At 40.2% G+C, this 19250-nt stretch overlaps 2 protein-coding genes across 3 annotated transcripts; one reads left to right on the top strand and one right to left on the bottom strand.

Annotated features, from left to right (window-relative positions):
- Nucleotides 1-7370: 7370 nt before the first annotated feature.
- Nucleotides 7371-13349, top strand: zgc:56622 (uncharacterized protein LOC326033 homolog). Its single transcript, XM_068312740.1, has 10 exons — nucleotides 7371-7768; nucleotides 9321-9497; nucleotides 9625-9741; nucleotides 10194-10271; nucleotides 10532-10648; nucleotides 10833-10945; nucleotides 11931-12018; nucleotides 12103-12186; nucleotides 12838-12920; nucleotides 13008-13349. Exons 1-10 carry the CDS (start codon nucleotides 7679-7681, stop codon nucleotides 13039-13041), a joined length of 981 nt encoding a protein of 326 aa, XP_068168841.1. The 5' UTR covers nucleotides 7371-7678; the 3' UTR covers nucleotides 13042-13349.
- A 150-nt stretch (nucleotides 13350-13499) lies between these two features.
- On the bottom strand, nucleotides 13500-17759 carry klhl36 (kelch-like family member 36). Of its 2 annotated transcripts, XM_068312738.1 has the most exons (9): nucleotides 17702-17759; nucleotides 17298-17381; nucleotides 16831-17025; nucleotides 16523-16645; nucleotides 16191-16412; nucleotides 15806-16111; nucleotides 15445-15672; nucleotides 15185-15342; nucleotides 13500-14537 (listed from the first exon to the last, which is right to left on the bottom strand). In XM_068312738.1, the coding sequence occupies exons 2-9, from the start codon at nucleotides 17355-17357 to the stop codon at nucleotides 13982-13984; spliced, it is 1848 nt and encodes a 615-aa protein (XP_068168839.1). In that variant the 5' UTR covers nucleotides 17358-17381; nucleotides 17702-17759; the 3' UTR covers nucleotides 13500-13981. The 2 variants fall into 2 exon arrangements, with proteins under 2 accessions (XP_068168839.1, XP_068168840.1); XM_068312739.1 differs by lacking the exon at nucleotides 17702-17759 and having other exon boundaries at nucleotides 17298-17661.
- Nucleotides 17760-19250: the final 1491 nt, after the last annotated feature.

Genomic DNA, 19250 nt, shown 5'->3' with positions numbered 1-19250 from the left:
ATGTATGGAACAGGGGTGGAAGGAGAACACATTGAAAGGGCCAGATTTACGATCCAAAGAACCAGATGAGGGCAGATAGCCTGTCGCATCCACAGTGGTGTGGTATATTTTTCAGAAAGCTCATTGCTCTATAACCTTTGAATCCATTACATGAACTCTACCTTCCTTGCCTTGTGTAGTTTGTCTCTTTTCTGGCATACAATATCCTGAGCTGATGCCCAGCGCGCAGTCATAAAACTAAGATCTATAATTTTGAGCACTTTGCAATGATGTAAATCACTTTCGATCACAGCTTGTGCACCAAAACCGGAGTGGGGAAAAAAAGTAGATACAGCACATACTGTAATACACAATTATGCTGTATGTGGACTCTAGTTGCTCTTCTTTTCCTACCTACAGCACATGGACTCCTTTTCCCCACCTGCTTTAGCCTGCCTCCTGTCACACTACGCATTTGTTGGAGCACTGAAAAATCCCATCACGATTCTGGCTGTGCATTTCGGACCTGATGCGTAGCAAGGAGTCTCTTGACAAAAGTCTTTACCATTTCACAACACTGACCTGGACCTCGCTGCTGTTTGAAGAGCTTTGGAACATGATCAGTGGCTCAGGTGAGAAGAGGAGGGAGATGGTGCTGAGTTAGAGGATTGGAGGGGGTTCTAGCAGGTTTTACCGATGCATAAGAAAATCCCTAAAGGATAGACTAGAAAACCTTTGGGATTCACATAATAAAGTGCTGGTTGAATTTGATTATTTCTATGTGTATGAGATGAAGCCTTGACATGTAAAAATCTGTATTGATTACTTAAGTCCACTTTGCTTTTTTTCTGCTATTGCTATTTTATACTGTGGACGTTTCTATTTTTGGTTGATGATGCATTCAACGGTCCTTCAGCTTATTGCTATTCTGTCAAATTTCGCTCTTGCCTACTGTCCTTCACCCATTACCTTGTCCAACCCCCTTTACAGAAGGCCGCAGGGCAAGTCTCCCCTTTCGTCTCATCGTCTCACGTCATATTGTGACTTAGAGTCTTATGTCCTTTTAAAAGTTTACTAGTTCGTATCATCGCGAAATGACTGATGCTACATTTTTCATGTGGAACATTAATAATTCAAAAGATCTGTTCCCCCTCTTCATTCTGAGACTGAAGGGGAAAAAAAACAAGTCTCAATAATGGATGAGAGAAAGGTTTGCTTAGAAAAGAGAATCGGTACGGTGTGATTGAGCTGGAGGGAGAGTGCGTGTGTGTGTGGGGGGGGGGGTGATGTATGGATGGACATAGGAAACAAGATGGGACAGATGTGAGGAAAAAGGGAGCTGCTGATCAGTGGTTTTGATAGACAGCTGGAGGAAGATGGAAGGTTTATGTTGGTTGGAGGTGATCTGACCTGGTGTAGGGAAACATTTATCTTCCACCCATTGCCTTTGTCTGTGGGTATACACTAGGGTCGAGCTGGGTACTCGTTTCAGGCAAGTATCCGGTATGGATAACGCATTTTTGACGAGTACGAGCACACACACACACTCATTCCTACACGCAATTTGGGACCGGCCAATGAAGCGCATGCTTTTGGAGGTGGGAGGAAGCCGGAGAGAACCCTCGCAGACACTGGGAGAACATGCAAACGCCGCACAGAGCGGGACTCGAACCCGGACCCGGCGTGTTGTGAGGCAACGGCGCTACCCACCGCCCGGGTACAGATAGTGATATAGATCATTTAGATGGTTAAACAGATACAAATACAGATACAGATAGTGGTGTACTTGCTCATCCCTAGTATACACAGCTGGCTGCTGCTGGAGCTCTGCTCTTAGTCACGCACCGCAAACGTTATAAACTGCCTCACAATGCCAAATATTCAAAACACATATGTACACACACACATACACACACACACACACACACACAGAGAGAGAGAGAGAGAGAGAGAGAAAAACACGGAAGTCTCATATATTTATTGCCAGAGGTTATTTATCTATGAATATAAAAGAAATGTGTTGCTCAAGGTAGCTGGAAATTCTTTTATTTTTAATTCTTAAATTATTGAAAGCTTGTTGGAGCTACTGTGAGATAGTTTTAATAGTTGTTGGACCCACCATGGAGGGAGGTAGCCATCACTGAAGTTATTTCAAAGGATTCATTTCTGCAGAAGCTCATATTCTCATGATTTGCGATTACATTTAGTAAAAAAAAATTTTTTTAAATCACCTGCAGTGTTTCAGATGTTATTTCCAATTCTCTAACCCTCAAGAAGGATTTCTGCATGTCAACGTATTTGAGACGTGGTTGTATTTTTTAAATACAACTTCCAGTTGTAGCATCAACATATGAAATTAAAATGCTGCACAAGAGACAAAGGAAAAGAGAGACAATATTAGACTCTTACATTAAACTGTCAAAATACAAGCCTAAAGGGCATAAAATATACAGTTTTTGTCAAATAAAATGAATGGCAGCTGAGAGATGTATTTTTCTAGGTTCATGTCCTCCGGCAGCTGAACAGAACAACGGGGACAGCAAGGCCTCTGTTAGGACGCCATCTAGTGGCGAGTGATAAAACATGTACGCCGGGTTCGCTGTGAAGAGAATTCAGAGAATTGCTTCTCAAAGTTACAAGATATTAATAAATTAATGAAACACAAGTTCAATTAAACTAAACCTATGAAATATTGGTAAAATAATTTTAACATTTTTTGTCAACTCTGCAGTCAGAGTTGACAAAAATTGTGTACAGTGTTATAACAACAGTCATTAGTGTGATGTGAGGCCTTATCATTTCAGTAAGTTGAGTGTAAACAGCAGGAGGTCACTACGCATCACAACCAGGAAGGAAGAGACGAAACAGGCTTCCCATCCCGCCAAAAACATCCCAGGAGGACTTTTGGAGTTTCTAAACCCATCAACATGTTGTGCAATGATGCATGTCATCATACAAATATTGTCTTAAAGGGGAATACTTTGATATTTTCTTTCTGTCGACAGATTATTTAAAAAATGCATCAGAAATCTCAGGTATCTTGTTTGTTACTTTTTTTTTTCCAGGGTGTTGCTGTCAGATTCCCAGATCTGCATGTGTGACATAAATAAATGTATTTCTTAATGGCTCAGTAAGATTACTCAAGCAATGTATTCACACTTGATATTGGGATTTATTTACAGTTTTGTGTGCTCAGTGGAATTCTTGAAAAAAAAAAAATACAGGGTATCAACAGGCTTACATAGTAATAAAAAAAAAAGTTTTTGACAACTTCAGAGCATTTATTTTTACTTTACCAGGAGTTTTTTTCTTATGCTGACAAGACAATTTGTGAGTTCAGGCTTTCAAAACATTGAAGATAATTCTACCGAACTGTCGATGGCCAAAACACACAGACACACTGACAAACACTTGGTCACACAAAGCTGCACACATTCTCCCTCAATAATGAACAAATTCCGACACCAGCCAGCGTCAGACAACACACATGCTGCCGCCACTATTCAACAAACCGGCTCATTGTGTTGATTTTGCTCCCTCTCCAGCTTTCATTTGGGTGTTTTATCTTTTGTTTACTGGTGGATTGTATTCTCGGTGGCTCCGGGAAGCACAGGGTTGGCAGTAACTCAATTTGATCTGCAGTTGTGGTTGATGAAAAGCGCCAGTGGGGGGGGAAACATGGACATTTTGGAAAATATAAAAACACTGCCATGTAATTATAATAAAAATACATAAATATGAATCCTCCTGACAGCGAGGGAAAGTGCCAGTGTCGGCATTGTGATGCTAAACAGTCTGTGAGGGAGTGTTTGTGTGACTCGGTGGGGGTCACCTCTACAATAGATGCGCCGGAGTTTCAACTGGGAAATGAAAAGTCTGGAAAGTTCCTGACAACTTGAACAGGCCTTACAAGGGTTGAGGCTACGAGTTTGTACACAGCAAGCTGTCGGTGATATAGCTTTAACAGCAGCACAAGACAGTTTGATTCTATTGGAGGAAAAAGGAACAATTTACATGAATATCAATGAATGGTTTCACTCACAGAGCTAATAAAAGAGCTTAAAATGAAGATGACCATAAACACTTTGTATGTAAATACAGACATATGTTCTGACTAGAACAGTCTGAGGACTGGACTAAGGCTTTAAACATGAAGGTGGGGGGTTTTTGTAATGTATTTTGTTATCAGTAGTTTTTTGATTAATTTTTACATCCCGCTTCAAAGCGGTGATGCATCGTAATTGTCAGTGTTCATCCGTTCGTTTGTCGGTCTGTCCGTCCATACGAATGTCCACCAAATATCTTTGCAACAATTGCAGATAGAAAGATGAAACAAAAAAAACATTACTCAGGCAGCAAAGGGGATGAAAATGAGACATTAACCTTGACCTTGACAAAACTAGATCAAGGTCAAATTCCAGCTTTTGTACACTCAGGAACCAGATTAGATAGAAAGACGAGGGAGACGGCCAGTGTGAGTAAGAGCATAGATCAAAGCTACTGCTTTGATCTATGAAAGTAGGTCAGAGCACTGGGTTTGATGTTTGACCTATGCAAGTAGGTCAGGGTAAAATTTGAATTCAGGGGTGTTGCAGGATGTTGCAGTCTGTGACTGCATTGGTTCTTGTTGGAATTTATAAAGGCTCCCAGAAAATTCACTACTGTGAAATAACAAAATGAGTTAGGAACTTTTCCTAAATCCAAATTGAGGGTCTAAGGACAGAGAATGTCCTGTGTGCACAGATTAACTGATTTAATAACTGATTGATGATAAAGTGAAACAGTACTGATTCAATCGTGTGTCTGATGCATCTTCAATAGTGATCCTGAAGAAAACTATCAGCACCAGAGATCAACATATCAGGAGACTTCTGGATTTGGGTGTGTTGACATGATGGGAAAACTGTGCTGCACTGGAAGACACATGCGTGTGATATTTAGTTTAGTACTGCATTATATTTAAGTTGCCAATTAAATTACTAAATTAATGTCCAAACTGTAACACCCTGCAATGCAGAGCAAAATGAATTTGATTCCCTCGACGTGATTTAAATATATAAATATACATCAACAGATGTGAACCCACCCAGTTTAATGTTTGTTTAAGCAGTGGCATGGCTGCGTGGCAGGAAGTCATCATAAACAAGCTGTTTTCCCAGCATGAAGAAGATAAGAAACAGTCTGGATTATATTCTAAAAACAGTAACAAGTAAACAGCTGAGAACCTTGGAGGAACATAATCACCAAATTCTGACGACTTTTCTGGAAAAGGGAGGGACAATTATCAAGAGTGATGACCTTTAGAGTCAACATATCAAAAAGAACCACTCCAACAGTTCATGTGTATGCAGAAAGACAATTATTTCACAAAGTACACACATACATACACACCGCTGTGCGTTCGGAAAACAACAACTTCACAATGAGCCACGCTTATCTCAGCATACACAGGCTTTCTCTCTTTGGCATTCACTCACTTTGTCTCTTAATCACACAAATATGCACACAGAAGTCAGTGTTTCATCCTAAAATTCATGGAGTCAAATTTCTCTCATCCTCTACCAACCATTTTGTCTCTTCAACTCTCCAAGGTACTGTTCCCCCATCTCTGAGCTCTGCCTCAAAAACCACTGCAGCACACACCTCCCTCCATTTCTATGGTGGCACCACATACCATTGGCTTTTCCCCCGGATCATAGTTCGGCTGAAGAATCCCCAAGAAAGTTTAAAGATTCACTCTCACTACAATCAGGGGTCTGACTCAGCAATCGTTCTGCGGTTCAGGTTTGCATGGTTACAAGTTAGAAGGTATTTAAATGAAATCATGTTTCATCATAATACACCTGCTTAAAATGTGAAGTAGTAACACTATCATTATCTGCTCTGTGAAACAGAAGAGAGAAAAAATAGAAAACCTGCTAATTCCAGATAGCTTTCTTATTTGGTTCTTTAATTGTCATGTACTGTGCCAGGCTCAGAGGAAACATGACTGGTTTTAGGCTTCTAATGCCTTGAAATCTAGTATTGAATTTAACTTAATATTTACATTATAAATATTTTATTTTTTTAATTTATTCAGTTTATTTATTTTCTTTCCAGACATGTTATTACAGCAGATTTCACTTTCATCAATGTTGGAACATCAACAACAACATCCGGAAAAAAAATAAAATTGTCCATTCAGTCCAATAGATATGCATCTTTGCACACATCTTTGTCAGTTCTTGAAAACAGTCTAATTTTGTTAATCTGGTTATCGTTCACCGTCTCAGTTGCTGCACTAAGGTTACGGTGACATTTTTCCACAGGCATGACACATGTCGTTTATTTAGCCATAACAATGTAAGACTTTAACCATCATTTGCATCCGAGATATAACCTTGCAAAGTCATGTTTTTAAAACCTTTTTTAAAGGCAGATAGAGTTCCTAGACTCCTAATTTCGTTGTGCAGTTTGTTCCAGAATTTAACGCCAGTAAAAGATAATAAAAATGTTTTTAGTGTAGTAATTGCTTTCTTCTGTGAGAATGCTGTGTTTCCTCTCAGTTGGTAGCTGGATTCATTAATCTGTATTTATGTTTGTATATTTTGTGGTAAATACGTAGTTATTGACTGCTTTATTCATAAGTTGAGCAGTTTTATAGCTTATAATGTCACGTATTTTCAGTGGTTTAGGTTTAATAAATAATTGATTTGTACGAGCTCTATAATGTTCATTGTGAATAATTCTTATGGCTCTTTTCTGGATCAAAACTAAAGGTTGTAAGCCACTTTTATATGTGTTTCCCCATACTTCAGCACAGTAGTTAAGATAGGGGAGGACATTTCCTTGAATATAAAACCAGTACAAATAAAGAATTTGATAGTCATCATGTTTCTATGAAGAAAACATCAATACCACAACAGACCTAGACATTTTATTTTTAAAAAAAGAAGACATGAATTGGCAAAGATTAATTAAATTGACAAGAAAAAAAATACATATTATCATCGCCTCTAAAATGACTAAACCGACATCACCGACATATTAATATTTCCATGTGGAAAGATCATAATTATAAAGTAAAGAGAGTGACAGATCTCATCATAACAACCCAACATCATTGTGATATTAGCTGGATTGCACAGTTAAAAATAAATAAGCAGTGAGATTTTTTTTTTAAATATTCTGCCATCATTATGTGTTATTGAAATTGAAAGAGTAAACTTGAAATACAATAAACTTTTCCTTGCATGTCTTCGTCATGCTGCTGCAGCTGCTCTCCATAGTGATGCAATACCACCACCTAGCGGTCATGTAGAATAATTACAGCAGGATGTCCTGATCAAAGGTCCCTGATCTGCGTGTGTTTACATGCGTTCACTGCTGCCCTCATGAGAAGAGTGACCTTTGCAACACGTTCCTCCTCGCTAACAGAGCATACATATAAATACTTCACGGTGGTGAAGCACTTTGTGTGTTGTCCAATTATTAACTACAGGAGTGATAGGGAACCAGAAACAAGGAGTGAGAGAAGAAGCAAACAGACTGAGAGACAGAAGGAAAGAAACACATGAAACAGGGCAGATCAGCTCTGCCAAGCAAAAGGACGTTGACTCAGCAGTTGCAGTTTGTGGGAGCAAAGAGGAAGAGGAATACAGTAACTGTGTGGCTGTGTGTGCACACTTCTCATTTTATTTTTTTTCTCCTGTATGGCTAAATGAACGCCTTGGAGGACACACAGGTGGCCAGGACCTTAGAGCTGAATGATGGCACACGAATGCCAGCGTTGGGTCTGGGGACATGGAAGGTAGACTGAACATTTATTCCTACGTTTGATTTTGACTTTAAACATTTGTCTTATATTTGTTTTCTGACATACTGTTGATTATGACATGTATTTTTAAAATGTGTGCATTGAAAAAGTGTCTACTGAATGATGTCGGCCTCTAGAGTCTTTCATTCAGGAATTTAAAAATGATAGAAAGTTTCTGATTTGCAGATTTTTCAGCCTCTACTCGTTCAAATGTCAACTGATTTTGGTCTCTTTTAAGTAACATAGAGTTTTGTATTTGAAAGATAAAACATTGCGGAGGTTTTGTTGTTGTTGTTGTCGTTGAGAAAATTAATAGCACTCTCAGAACTGCACAAAAACTTATCAAAAAAAGTTCAAAAACAGTTTTGACATACTGTACTGCCTAATTGTAGCTTGTTTGAAGTCCAAATCTGTTTAAATCAATCTACTGAAACCTACACAGACAATTTGTTTGAACTGTATAAAGAAAGAAAATGTGATTCCCTGCCTCCTGTACTTTATCCTATTGGTAGCGAGTTTTCCAATAAAAACTACACCTTTCTTGGAGTTCTATTGATGGTTTTACTTAAATGCTACATCAGAATCGAGGACACAGACAATTCATCTTGTTCTTATACAAAATTTCATTGTCTTATTCATTTGTAGATGATTTGAACTCAGTAAATTTGACAGGAAATAGTTCTGAAAAAGTGGAGGGAATTGATCATTTTCATGGGTGCATGGCATGTTAGAACTTTTTTCAGTTTGTATACAGTACATATCTTAATACATATTTTAATGTATTAATATATCTTATAAAATTTGGGGGGAAAAATGAAGCGGTGTTATTTTGCAGGTTACAGTACTTAGTATTTCATCAGCAGGTGCAGTGACTTCCTAAATTTAGCAAGCATGAATATGGTTTTGACATTCTCATCTAATTCTCAGGGACATAAATGACTTCAGTCACGCTTCATATCAAATGCAGCTGGAGTAATATCACAGTTAACGTCCGAGTCTGTCATGAGCCTCTAAACCAGGGGTGTCAAACTCATTTTCCCCGAGGGCCACATCAGCATAATGGCTGTGGTCAAAGGGCCAGATGTAGCCTATAAACGTAACTAATGTAAAACAATGTAATGTAAAATAAATGTAACAACTCCTTAATTTTAAAAACTCATTTATTACTTTTTCAAGTTACAGTTGCACAAAAAGGCAAATGTTTGTTTGTTTCTCTGTTATAACATAAATTATTTAACTTTGTCAGGTTATGAAGTCCATCAATCACCAATTAAACTAATCAAGTGAATAAAGAATCATGTTAAAGTGGGCTTACTAACTGCATTGAGGGAAATGTAGTTTTGCTCAAAGCAAACTTTTAACTCATTTATTTTTAGACACTGACCCTTTATGCTTTCCCAGGCCACATAAAAGGATGTGGCGGGCCACATTTGGCCCCCGGGCCTTGAGTTTGACACATGTGCTCTAAAGCATCCACTATGTAGTCTCTAAAGCACATCTAGATATGACTGAAAGGATGATTTTAAAAGTGTTTTACTTTTTGCAGTCTTCCAAACTTCCTCGCACTTCAGTCCAGGGTGCAGTAGAGACGGCCATCTCTGCCGGCTACCGCCACATAGATACCGCCTACAACTACAGGAATGAAATTGACGTCGGTAAGGCTCTGCGATCCAAGATGCAGCAGGGCATCATCAGACGTGAGGACATGTTCATCGTCAGTAAGGTGGGTGCTGAAGAACAAGCTTCACTAGGGTGAAACATGAGGAGGGGGAATAAATACAGTGGTTTTACCTCTGCTATGTTTGATATTTTACTTGCTGTTAACCCTCCCGTGATGTACTTTGGAACAGCTGTGGTGTACCCATCATGCCCCAGAGGACATCCCTCTGTGCCTGAATCACTCTCTGAATGACCTTCACCTGGACTACCTGGATCTTTATCTTGTGCATTTTCCTGTTGGCTTAAAGGTTGTAACTGACTTCAAAAATACAGCGGTAGAATTCTACAATTGTGTCCCTTATCTTACCCGTTTATATCTGCATGGATGATTGTGCAGAGCTTTGACCTGAGCAGCAATGTGGATCCCTTAAATACAATTATGAGCCACAACAGTTCGTGTTTCATTAGATTCTTAAATAAGGCAGTGTAGAAGGAAGTGAATTAAGTCATTTTAATTTAATTTCTTACAATACATACAATTTTATTTCTTGTCAATATCAAATTTTCTCTTAATGCATATTAAAAGTGATTTTCTGGCTCAGTAATTATAAATACAAAGGACAAGACAGGACAGGAAAAGAAAGGAAAGGAAAGGAAAGGAAAGGAAAGGAAAGGAAAGGAAAGGAAATGAAAGGAAAGGAAAGGAAATGCACATTTGACTGCAAGCCCTTGTTTGACTCTTAACTTCATATCTTCTCAGAAAATGGGTGATGAAATGTACCCCATGAAGGATGGAATTATTCAGACGACTGATATAGACTACATAGACGTATGGAGGGTAAGTGCCCATATGTATATATTCTGTAAATGTGTACTGGCACCACCAAACCTCACTGGCACTGTAAAGAGAACTCATGTGTCTGCTGAAATACTATTATAAATGAATGATAAATGAAGAAAGATCAGGAAATTATAAAAGTACACATAATATTTATGTGAATCAAAACGATCCACAATACTTTATACATGCAGTTGTAGAGAAACTCAGGAGTTATCTTCCTCTATGTCTGTCAGGTTTTTTTGTTTCTTTGTTTTCAGGGAATGGAACAACTGCAAGCCTCAGGGAAGGTGAAGAGTATCGGTGTGTCCAACTTCAGCATCCTGCAGCTGGAGCGACTCCTTGCTCTGTGCAAGGTGCCTCCAGCTGTTAACCAGGTATGCAGGTTAGCAGCTGGGTATAGTAGCTCTTCCTGTGTGGAGCTGCAGCGTAACACCAGGACATGCTCATGTAATGATGGACTCACAGAACATAGCGATACACATTGTTTGTGTATCGCTCAGCAGCTGACTTGAATTCAGAACCCTACACCTTTTTTTTTTAATGTTATATCATTCGTAGGTGGAGATACATCCCTACCTGGCACAAACAGAGATGATAGAGTTCTGTAAAGCTAAAAACATCGTCCTCACTGCCTACAGCCCCTTTGGCTCACCTGGGAGACCTCCGGTGATGTAAGATGCCCAGCGTCATTCACACACTCAAAGAGATGAAAAATGAGTACTTTTGTTGATGCGATTTACTTAGTTGTGTTATATTGTGACCCACAGAGGACATATTTATGAAATACATGTTGTGTCTGATCATCAGTTTCCCATCTGTGTGTGTGTGTGTGTATGTCTGTGGCTCCATCCCCACACTGTGATTGGGTACCTGACTGTTTTTGAAGCTCTTCTTCAAACACAAATTCCAGACTTTCTCATGAAATTTTGACGCATTTATTCTCTGCAGCTACATTGATGAATTATGAACAAAGTGCATTATATTTTTAATGTGGTATGGAAAAAAGATTCACAATAACAACTGATAAATTCAGTTATACAGGTCAAAAATCAACTGCACTGTTCATTTAACATATATTATATTTCAAAATTTGGAATTATTAACTTCAGTAATGGCTATTACATCGTGAATAAAAACATAAATCAGACAAAATGCATTAAAGTGAAAGTTACCTGTGAAAGTTAGCCCTATGTAGGTGTTACCATAAAAAACAAAAAAATATAAATGATACAAGAAGTTCATGTTGTTTTATATTTAAAATAGGAAAATGTTTTAACTGTGAAAAGCATCAGCTTTTTGCCTTCGTAGTCCACTCGGACGTAAGAGCAATTTTAAACAATTATTTGTCGTTAGTGTTATATTATGCTGGCTGATATTCTGTTCCCCACTCTTAAATTTTGAATGCTGACATTCCTAAAAATCGGTAAAGTGATTTATGCTTACATGAAACAAGTGCAATACCTGCAATCGCAGAGATTAAATGAGGTAAGAAGTAGTGTGATGACATTTACAGTTCACACGGTTAAATGGAGCTCAACCTTCTGCAGAGCGGTGACACTTGGCGAAATTTTTGTATGTTTCTGATCCAGGTAGAAATGAGATCAAGTTACAGGTTAAAGAAATGTGGAGTTTTTAATTCCATGCTTCCTTTCCTAGGATCAGAGAAGACACAGATCCAAATGGGCTCCTTCAGGACCCCGTCGTCACTGATATAGCCAAAAAGCACAAATGCAGCCCTGCACAGGTTAGCCCGAGTGTAATGTGAATGTGTGTTCTTGGTGTGGCGTGTGTGTTCCTCTACGTACATGTAACAGCAGTGTTCTCACAGGTATTGCTGCGGTACCATGTGCAGCAGGGTGTTTCAGTAATCCCTAAGAGTGACAAGTCCCATCACATCCTTGAAAATACAAAGGTACAACCTCCCTTCTTGTCTTTAAAGCCTTTAAATGTCCATAAAGTGTTTTAAACAACAAGCATTCACCTGCTATGGACTCCACTGCCTTTCAAAATGAATGTGTTCCAGGTAGTCTTTAACACACTCATTGGCCAATTCTTCAGTCCTCTGATCGGAAGCTTTGCTGCTCCCACAGCTCGGTCCATTGACCAGAAAGTTTTAATTTGCCACCTTTGATCACCTGTGAGTTTAGAAATGACCGTGAGTAGGCAGTGTGCTTTAGGAATAGCAAGAAGCTTAAATAGGCCAAAATTCATTCATCCAAAGTTAATCCAAAGTTCTTCTTTCATAATGTTAATAAAGTTTTCCTGATATAAGAATTTTAATAGTGATGTAGAAGCTTGTCCTTTTGCAGACATGAGATATTGGCATTAGCTACTCGTCTTTCGACAGTGGTGACTCTGTGAGAGGACAATGGCCATTTTACTTTTGTAGTGTATTTCTGGTTTGACAAATAAGCAAGCCTAAAAATGGTTGAAATTCCTCTTTACAGCCCCAGTTTATAAATTGTAATGTGGGAATAACAAAACTCGACCATCTAATGATAAGTATCTTTATAGCCGCATGTAAAACCCTGCTGTCCAACTCAATAGATGTGCTTTCATGCAGATCTTTGACCTCAGTTTGACTGAAGAGGACATGAGAGACCTGAGAGGATTGGACCGGGGTTGGAAATCCGGCTTGTTTGCCGAGTATGTGAACACACAGTCCTGCTACAAATCACTGGTTAGATGCAGGGTTGATGTATTTTGACAGTCTTGATTGTTTTTCTATCATAGAACCAAATCCCATCCATACTACCCCTTTCTATGAAGCTGCCAGCAGAGTGGAGAAGACAGCAAGTTGGTTGTACCGATACTGGAAACCTACCAGCCTACCAAACAGTTTCACATACGTTACTCCATCAGTGATGTAGTAACAATGTAATATGAAAGTGTACACAATCTAAAGGAAATGATTTTTTTTTTTAATCCAGAACAACAAACTCTTTAATTCTTGGCTCAAAATTGAGATGCTTAACTTTTCAATGTTGTCAGGTTATGAAAACAAACTACTCATATGCATTCACATATTTACGTCATATTTCAAATTAAATACATTAAAGGTGGAATGAGTAGGACTTTTTAATGGTGCATTAGAAGTACAGTACATGTCTGCCCGCCTGTATTTTCTCCTTTTGATGTTTCAACCCTAGGGAAATTGCCATGCAGCACCTAATCAATAAAATGTAGCACCCATCTGCCATATCATATCATATCATATATCATATCACATATCATACCATTAGTAGTTAGCTAATTAAGCTAATGTTAGCATTGTGGATTGCTTTCAAATGTCGTCAGATCGTTAGTTTTAAAACAAGACTGTAAAATGATTCTTCAACATGTGCTTTAAGGTTTCACACAGGATAATGTGGCAAATGACCTTGTTTGTAACTGAACATCCCAGGCAAAATGTCAGCATCCTCAAGTATATCAAGCATAAAGTCATACATTATTGTTTGTGTATGGAAGTGTCCGTCCTGATTACTGATCAGTGCCTAGACAGTTCTGATTGGACAAACGTTCAAGGGAAGAGTTCAGTGGCAAACAGCAGCTGGTAAGAGGACACAGGGAATGTCTCTCCAAACTTAAAACATCAGTCTTTAAAAATGGATTTATCTCAAATGTCTGTTTCGGGTTCCGGTCCAGACTTTGTAGTTCTTTTACAAAGAGAAAAACCTTCATCCATGTCATCATGTGGAGTGTGTCCTTCATTTCACGTAGTGTTCCATCTTCTTCTTCTCCAGACAGGGCGATGATGGTGAGGGTCTCACAGTGCACACACATGCTGAGGCCCCGGCAATGCGTTTTGGCAGGTCTGGCCCTCTGGACCATGCGTCCTTGTCAGGGTTGTACACCTGAGTGGCTCTGGAGAATGACATTTTCTCCCAGCTGTAGCCCCCCAACACATATATCCTCCCTGTCCACACTGCAAGTCCTGCCTCGCTGTTGGGCAGCAACAGCGGCGCCATCTTGGTCCACTGTCCGCTGCGTGGGTCATAGGACTCCACCTGCAGGATGTCAAAGCGTTCTGTGGTGTCGGCGTGGTCATCGCTGCCCCCAATAGCATAGATGAGGTGGTCGAGGGAGGCCATGCAATGCCAGCCGCGGGGTTGGGACATGGCCTGGCGCTCCACCCACACATCACTGTCCCGTGACGGGTCATAACTCAGGACATCCCGGCGGTATGGGCCTATCTGGTAATCATGACCGCCAGAAATGTAGACAATGCCGCAATGGACTGTCCCAGCATGGCCATACGTAAACCTACAATAAATGAAATTCAAAAAGATAATTGAAGGATTGCAAATTAAAAAATAAATAAAAAAATTGCTTCCACAATACATTCTGATAAAGATATAGCAACAAGCACTTGAGGGGCTACTTGACGCAACACTAAAGTGTCATGCCTGACAACTGGTCCCTCGGTTTTACCAGTGTAGCCTTCATGTGATACTAGAGAAAAGGATGTATGATCTCCTCGATTAAAACTGTTTCATCACACATGACCCAACTTCTCCTCTGGAACTGAGTTTTAATTCATTGAATCTAATTCAGTTTTAAGGTACGACTGTTTTTCACTATGCTCCAGGTGCTTACAGAGATCACTAATCCCACCCTCCATCCTCTCACCACCAGCCAGTAACCAGAAACTCACTATTTTCCATCACTTTATTTGTCTCAGCAGAGTCATCAGCCACCACCACCACCAATCCCAGTAGTTTCATGAGGGGAATTATTATCTTGCTACTCTGGGCAGATACCCTTCGATTATAAAATCTCTGCAGAGTCAGAGCAATAAAGACTTTCTGTCGAGATTTAATTATCACACATTCACACATGTTGCAACAAAAGAAAAGCGTTATTTAATTGGATTGAATTCTCAGACGTGTAGAAAAATATTTGTTGCTTACCTGGGCAGTCCCGCTACAAAAGACCAGCAGTCCTCTGCGGGACGATAAACCTCCACAGAGGACAGAGCTCCAGTTTCATTCCTGCCACCTACAGCAATGAGACACTCTTCAACTGCCCCCAAATAAAAATCCACTCGCTGCTGGTTCATCGGAGCACCCTGAAAAACACCAGACATGGGGTTTTTTTTTAAATTTAAACCTCTTTTGTAAACTGAAAACTATATATGAAGGAAGACCAAAGTGTCTGTTTGGTTCAATACCTTGGTCCATTGATTGTGGCGGGGGTCGTATCTGTACAGCAGGTTACAAGCAGCATCTCCGCCGTTGTCCCTGGACGAGCTGCCCCCCGCAGCAAATATAAAGCCCCCGAGAACCGCCAGGCAGTGGTGGCTACGCTGGGCCGGCAGCTCCGTTTCAACCTCCCACCCCCCTGTTTCACCATCCAGCCTGCAAACATTGGCGCTCAGCTCCTCTCCATGTTCTGACACCTTGAAAAAGTAAGGAAGACAGGAGTCTAATGGTGTTTTACTCTGCAATGTTTAAGAGATTATTATTACTAATGTCAGATATAGGTAATAAAAACATTCAGTTAAATCTGTTTGTTCTAAATCACATCTGTACCTCTCCTCCTATCAAAAGCAGCCGCTCCACTCCTTCTCTCAGGCTGGTGCGTCCCGTTTGCAGGAGCGGCTGGGCGCTGGGCCTGGCATGGTACCCCAGAGCTTCCTCCACCAAGGTCTCACACCCAGCCTCCTCGGGCAGCAGCGCCCGCAACGCCGGCAGCACCCGGCCCACCAGGTCTCCCATGGGCATCAGGGGGAAGCGGACGTAAGACAGGAGCTGTCTGGCATGGGGGGTCCGCTCGGGACTCTGGCTGAGCCACTGCAGTGTGGCTTGAAGAAGTGCCTGCTCACTGTCATGTTCAACCTACAATTAAGAGAAGATTTTTTAGGAACCTACCCACCACTAAGTACTTTCCCCCCCCAAACAAAATGTGAGTGTTTACCTGACTGCTGGAAAGGTAGGAGGTGAGTTTGCGTAAAGGAATGTCCCGAAGGAAGCTGGGGGTGAAAGACAGCGTAGCGAAGCGTGAAAGGATGAAGTGGTCGATAAAAGCGTCGAGTCGCTCCAGATTGTAGAGCAGCGCCAGCTCCTGCAGGTACAGGTAGTTGTCCTCACTCACCTCCCTCTCCAGGTACTGGCAGCAGAAGTCCACAACTCGCCACACCTGAGCAACACAGTTTAAAACATGCTATATAGGAATGACAGCAAGGTGTCCAAATGATGAAATGGAATTTTCTTCTGACATTATAAACAAGACAGAGCCCAGTTTCAGACCTGCAGGAGGTGGGCAGCTTCCAGCACATAGTCAATATTACCCCCATCCAGAGGCAGCTCCCCGCTGTACAGGAAGTCCACCACAGTGATGAGACCGATGTACGACAACCCAACCAGCTCCACCTAAAAGAAGGAAGAGAATGATAAATGGATTAATCATGAGTCAGATGAGCAATAACGTCTGTGTCTAACTCCAGTCGTAATGACATTATTACTATCTATAAATAAACTCAGATAGGGAAAAATACAAACAAATATGTGTGATGGATTCCCCCCTGATCTTCCCTATGTGGAGACCTATCTTGTACCTCCTGCTGGCGCTCCTCCTTCATGCCTAACGTGAACATGGAATGGAAGTACGGGCTGCAGATGGCCAGCAAAGCTCGGTGAGCAGGGACCCGCTGGTCGTCAGCCACCAGGATGACGTCACAGAACTGTCTGTGCTGCCGCTGCTCATTGAGGCCCTGCAAAACCTCCATAGATTGATCTACCCAGTGGAACACCTTTAAGAAAAATTCACAACACAAAATGACATCAAGTTATGGAACATCATGGAAGAGCAATTTATTATCCTCATTGTCCAAATCCAGTTAGAAAAAAAAAGATCTGAGCTGGTGAAAAGGATGCTGCAAACAGAGAAAGATGGAAGTTTCATGAAGTAATATGTAACTATAGTAACGTGTGTTATGTGATGGAAATGAAACACTGCCCTACTTTCATGTGTGCTGTGAGAATCTGACTGCATGGGTTCATTGACACACAAACACACACTGACCTTGGCTGATTCACTGATCCGATAGGGCCGACACACACGACTGGGTTTGCCATTGTCCATCCTGTCCCCTCAGACAGACATCATCTACAGCCAGACACACACACACACACACACACACACACACACACAGATGTGATCGATCATGACAACAAGGTATTTCAAGTTCAATCACTTCCTGATTTAAACCATAGCGAAATCCATTATTTGTGAAGTGATTTTTGGTTACATTTAGTGAAGCAGGATGTATCCGGTTTCAAAGTGAACGCTCTTTGGCATTGCTGTACATGCAGAACTAGTCTGATCGATCAACACGTGACACTATTGGCCGACGACACAAATCGATCCTTTTAATGAAACGAACTCTATTGATGTAATCTGCTCTACAGAAACGTATCGGTACATACATGGATTAATGGACCAGAAACAGTGCCGCACAACGTAGCATACCCACGGCTAACCGGAATAAACACGTCTATTTCCGGTTTACAATTTCAAAATAAAAGCATTTGTAAAAAAAAAATTTTTTTTTTTAATTAATTACATCCCGCTTCAAATCGGTGATGTATTGTAATTGTCAGTGTTCGTCTGTTCGTCTGTTCTTCGTCCGTCCGTTCGTTATGGTGATGGGAATTCCGGCTCTTTTTAGAGAACCGGCTCTTTCGCTCTGTCGGCTCACAAACGGCTCTTTTTTTTTGTTGCTTCAATCAATATATTACCAATAATATAAAATGAAATTGTCAATTTATGCACAAAACGAATTCATAATGTAAAAAAACGGCATCATACTTTTTATTTATGTATGTTTATCGTATAAATATGCCTTTATTTTTTCACTCTACAGTGCACTTTTAACGAATATAAACTTAACCTCTTTATACAAAACAAATTTAAAGTCAAGCAACGCAGAATCCCTGAAAAACACGCAACACAACAAAATATAAATAAAAAATATTTACTCTTCAGGGCTACAATAAATAAACTAAAACTAAAATACAAGAACAAACGTTTCACTATTTACAGTTCAACTTTTAATCAATACAGAATCTCTGAAAAACACACAACACAGCAAAATATAAATGAAAATATGTAAAACAAAATGACAAAAATCAACATCCAAATAACCTGTGAAGTTTGCATTCAGAAACACCAAGTGCCTCAGCTTTGAGGGACTGCTTTGGCTTCTTCTGTCAGTCATGATCTGCCCAGTTTTGGAGACGAAGTGTACTGCATGATGCCACTGGAGGAGCAGGAGGAGCAGCAGCGATAGTTGGAGAAGACACACTGGCACCTTCATTAATATCAGGTTGAACTGGTCTTTTCCCCAATGGAACTCATGGGTGGACAGTTCTCAGGTGCCTGTGAAGGTTGCTTGTGGGCTCAATAGGAAATTTTATTCTTGCAGACTTTACATTCTGCTTTTGAGCTATCAGTATAATTAAAGTGTGTCCAGATTTTACTCCTTTTCCTGTCACTGCTCTCTTGACATCTCAGAGCCGTTATATTGGCGAATGACACTCTTCTCTCACACCAACTACTGTACCTTCATGTCCTCTTTGACTACATCCATAAACCTCCTCTTTGGTCTTCCTCTAGTCCTCCTTCCTGGCAATTCAAAAATCAGCATCCTTAAAAAATATATTCAGGTCAGGGTTAAAATTTTGAATTCAGGAGTGTCGCGGGATGTTGCAGTCTGTGATTGCATTGGTTCTCGTTAAAATCTTGTAAATGTACTGCTTGTAAAAGTACTGTACATTAATGCATTAACCCCAATGCTAAAAACGACAGCAGTAGTTTCCAGGCAAAATGGAAATCCCAGAAATAAGTTTTTTAACAAGGAGTATCAAGGCTAGTAAGAAAATGTTAAAGCATTCATTCATATTATATATATATATGTATATGTATATATATGTTTATACACACACACACACACACACACACACACACACACGAGAC

This window comes from Antennarius striatus, chromosome 4, assembly GCF_040054535.1.
Source record: "Antennarius striatus isolate MH-2024 chromosome 4, ASM4005453v1, whole genome shotgun sequence".
NCBI lineage: Eukaryota > Metazoa > Chordata > Actinopteri > Lophiiformes > Antennariidae > Antennarius > Antennarius striatus.
This window is presented reverse-complemented; position numbering and strand designations above follow the sequence as displayed.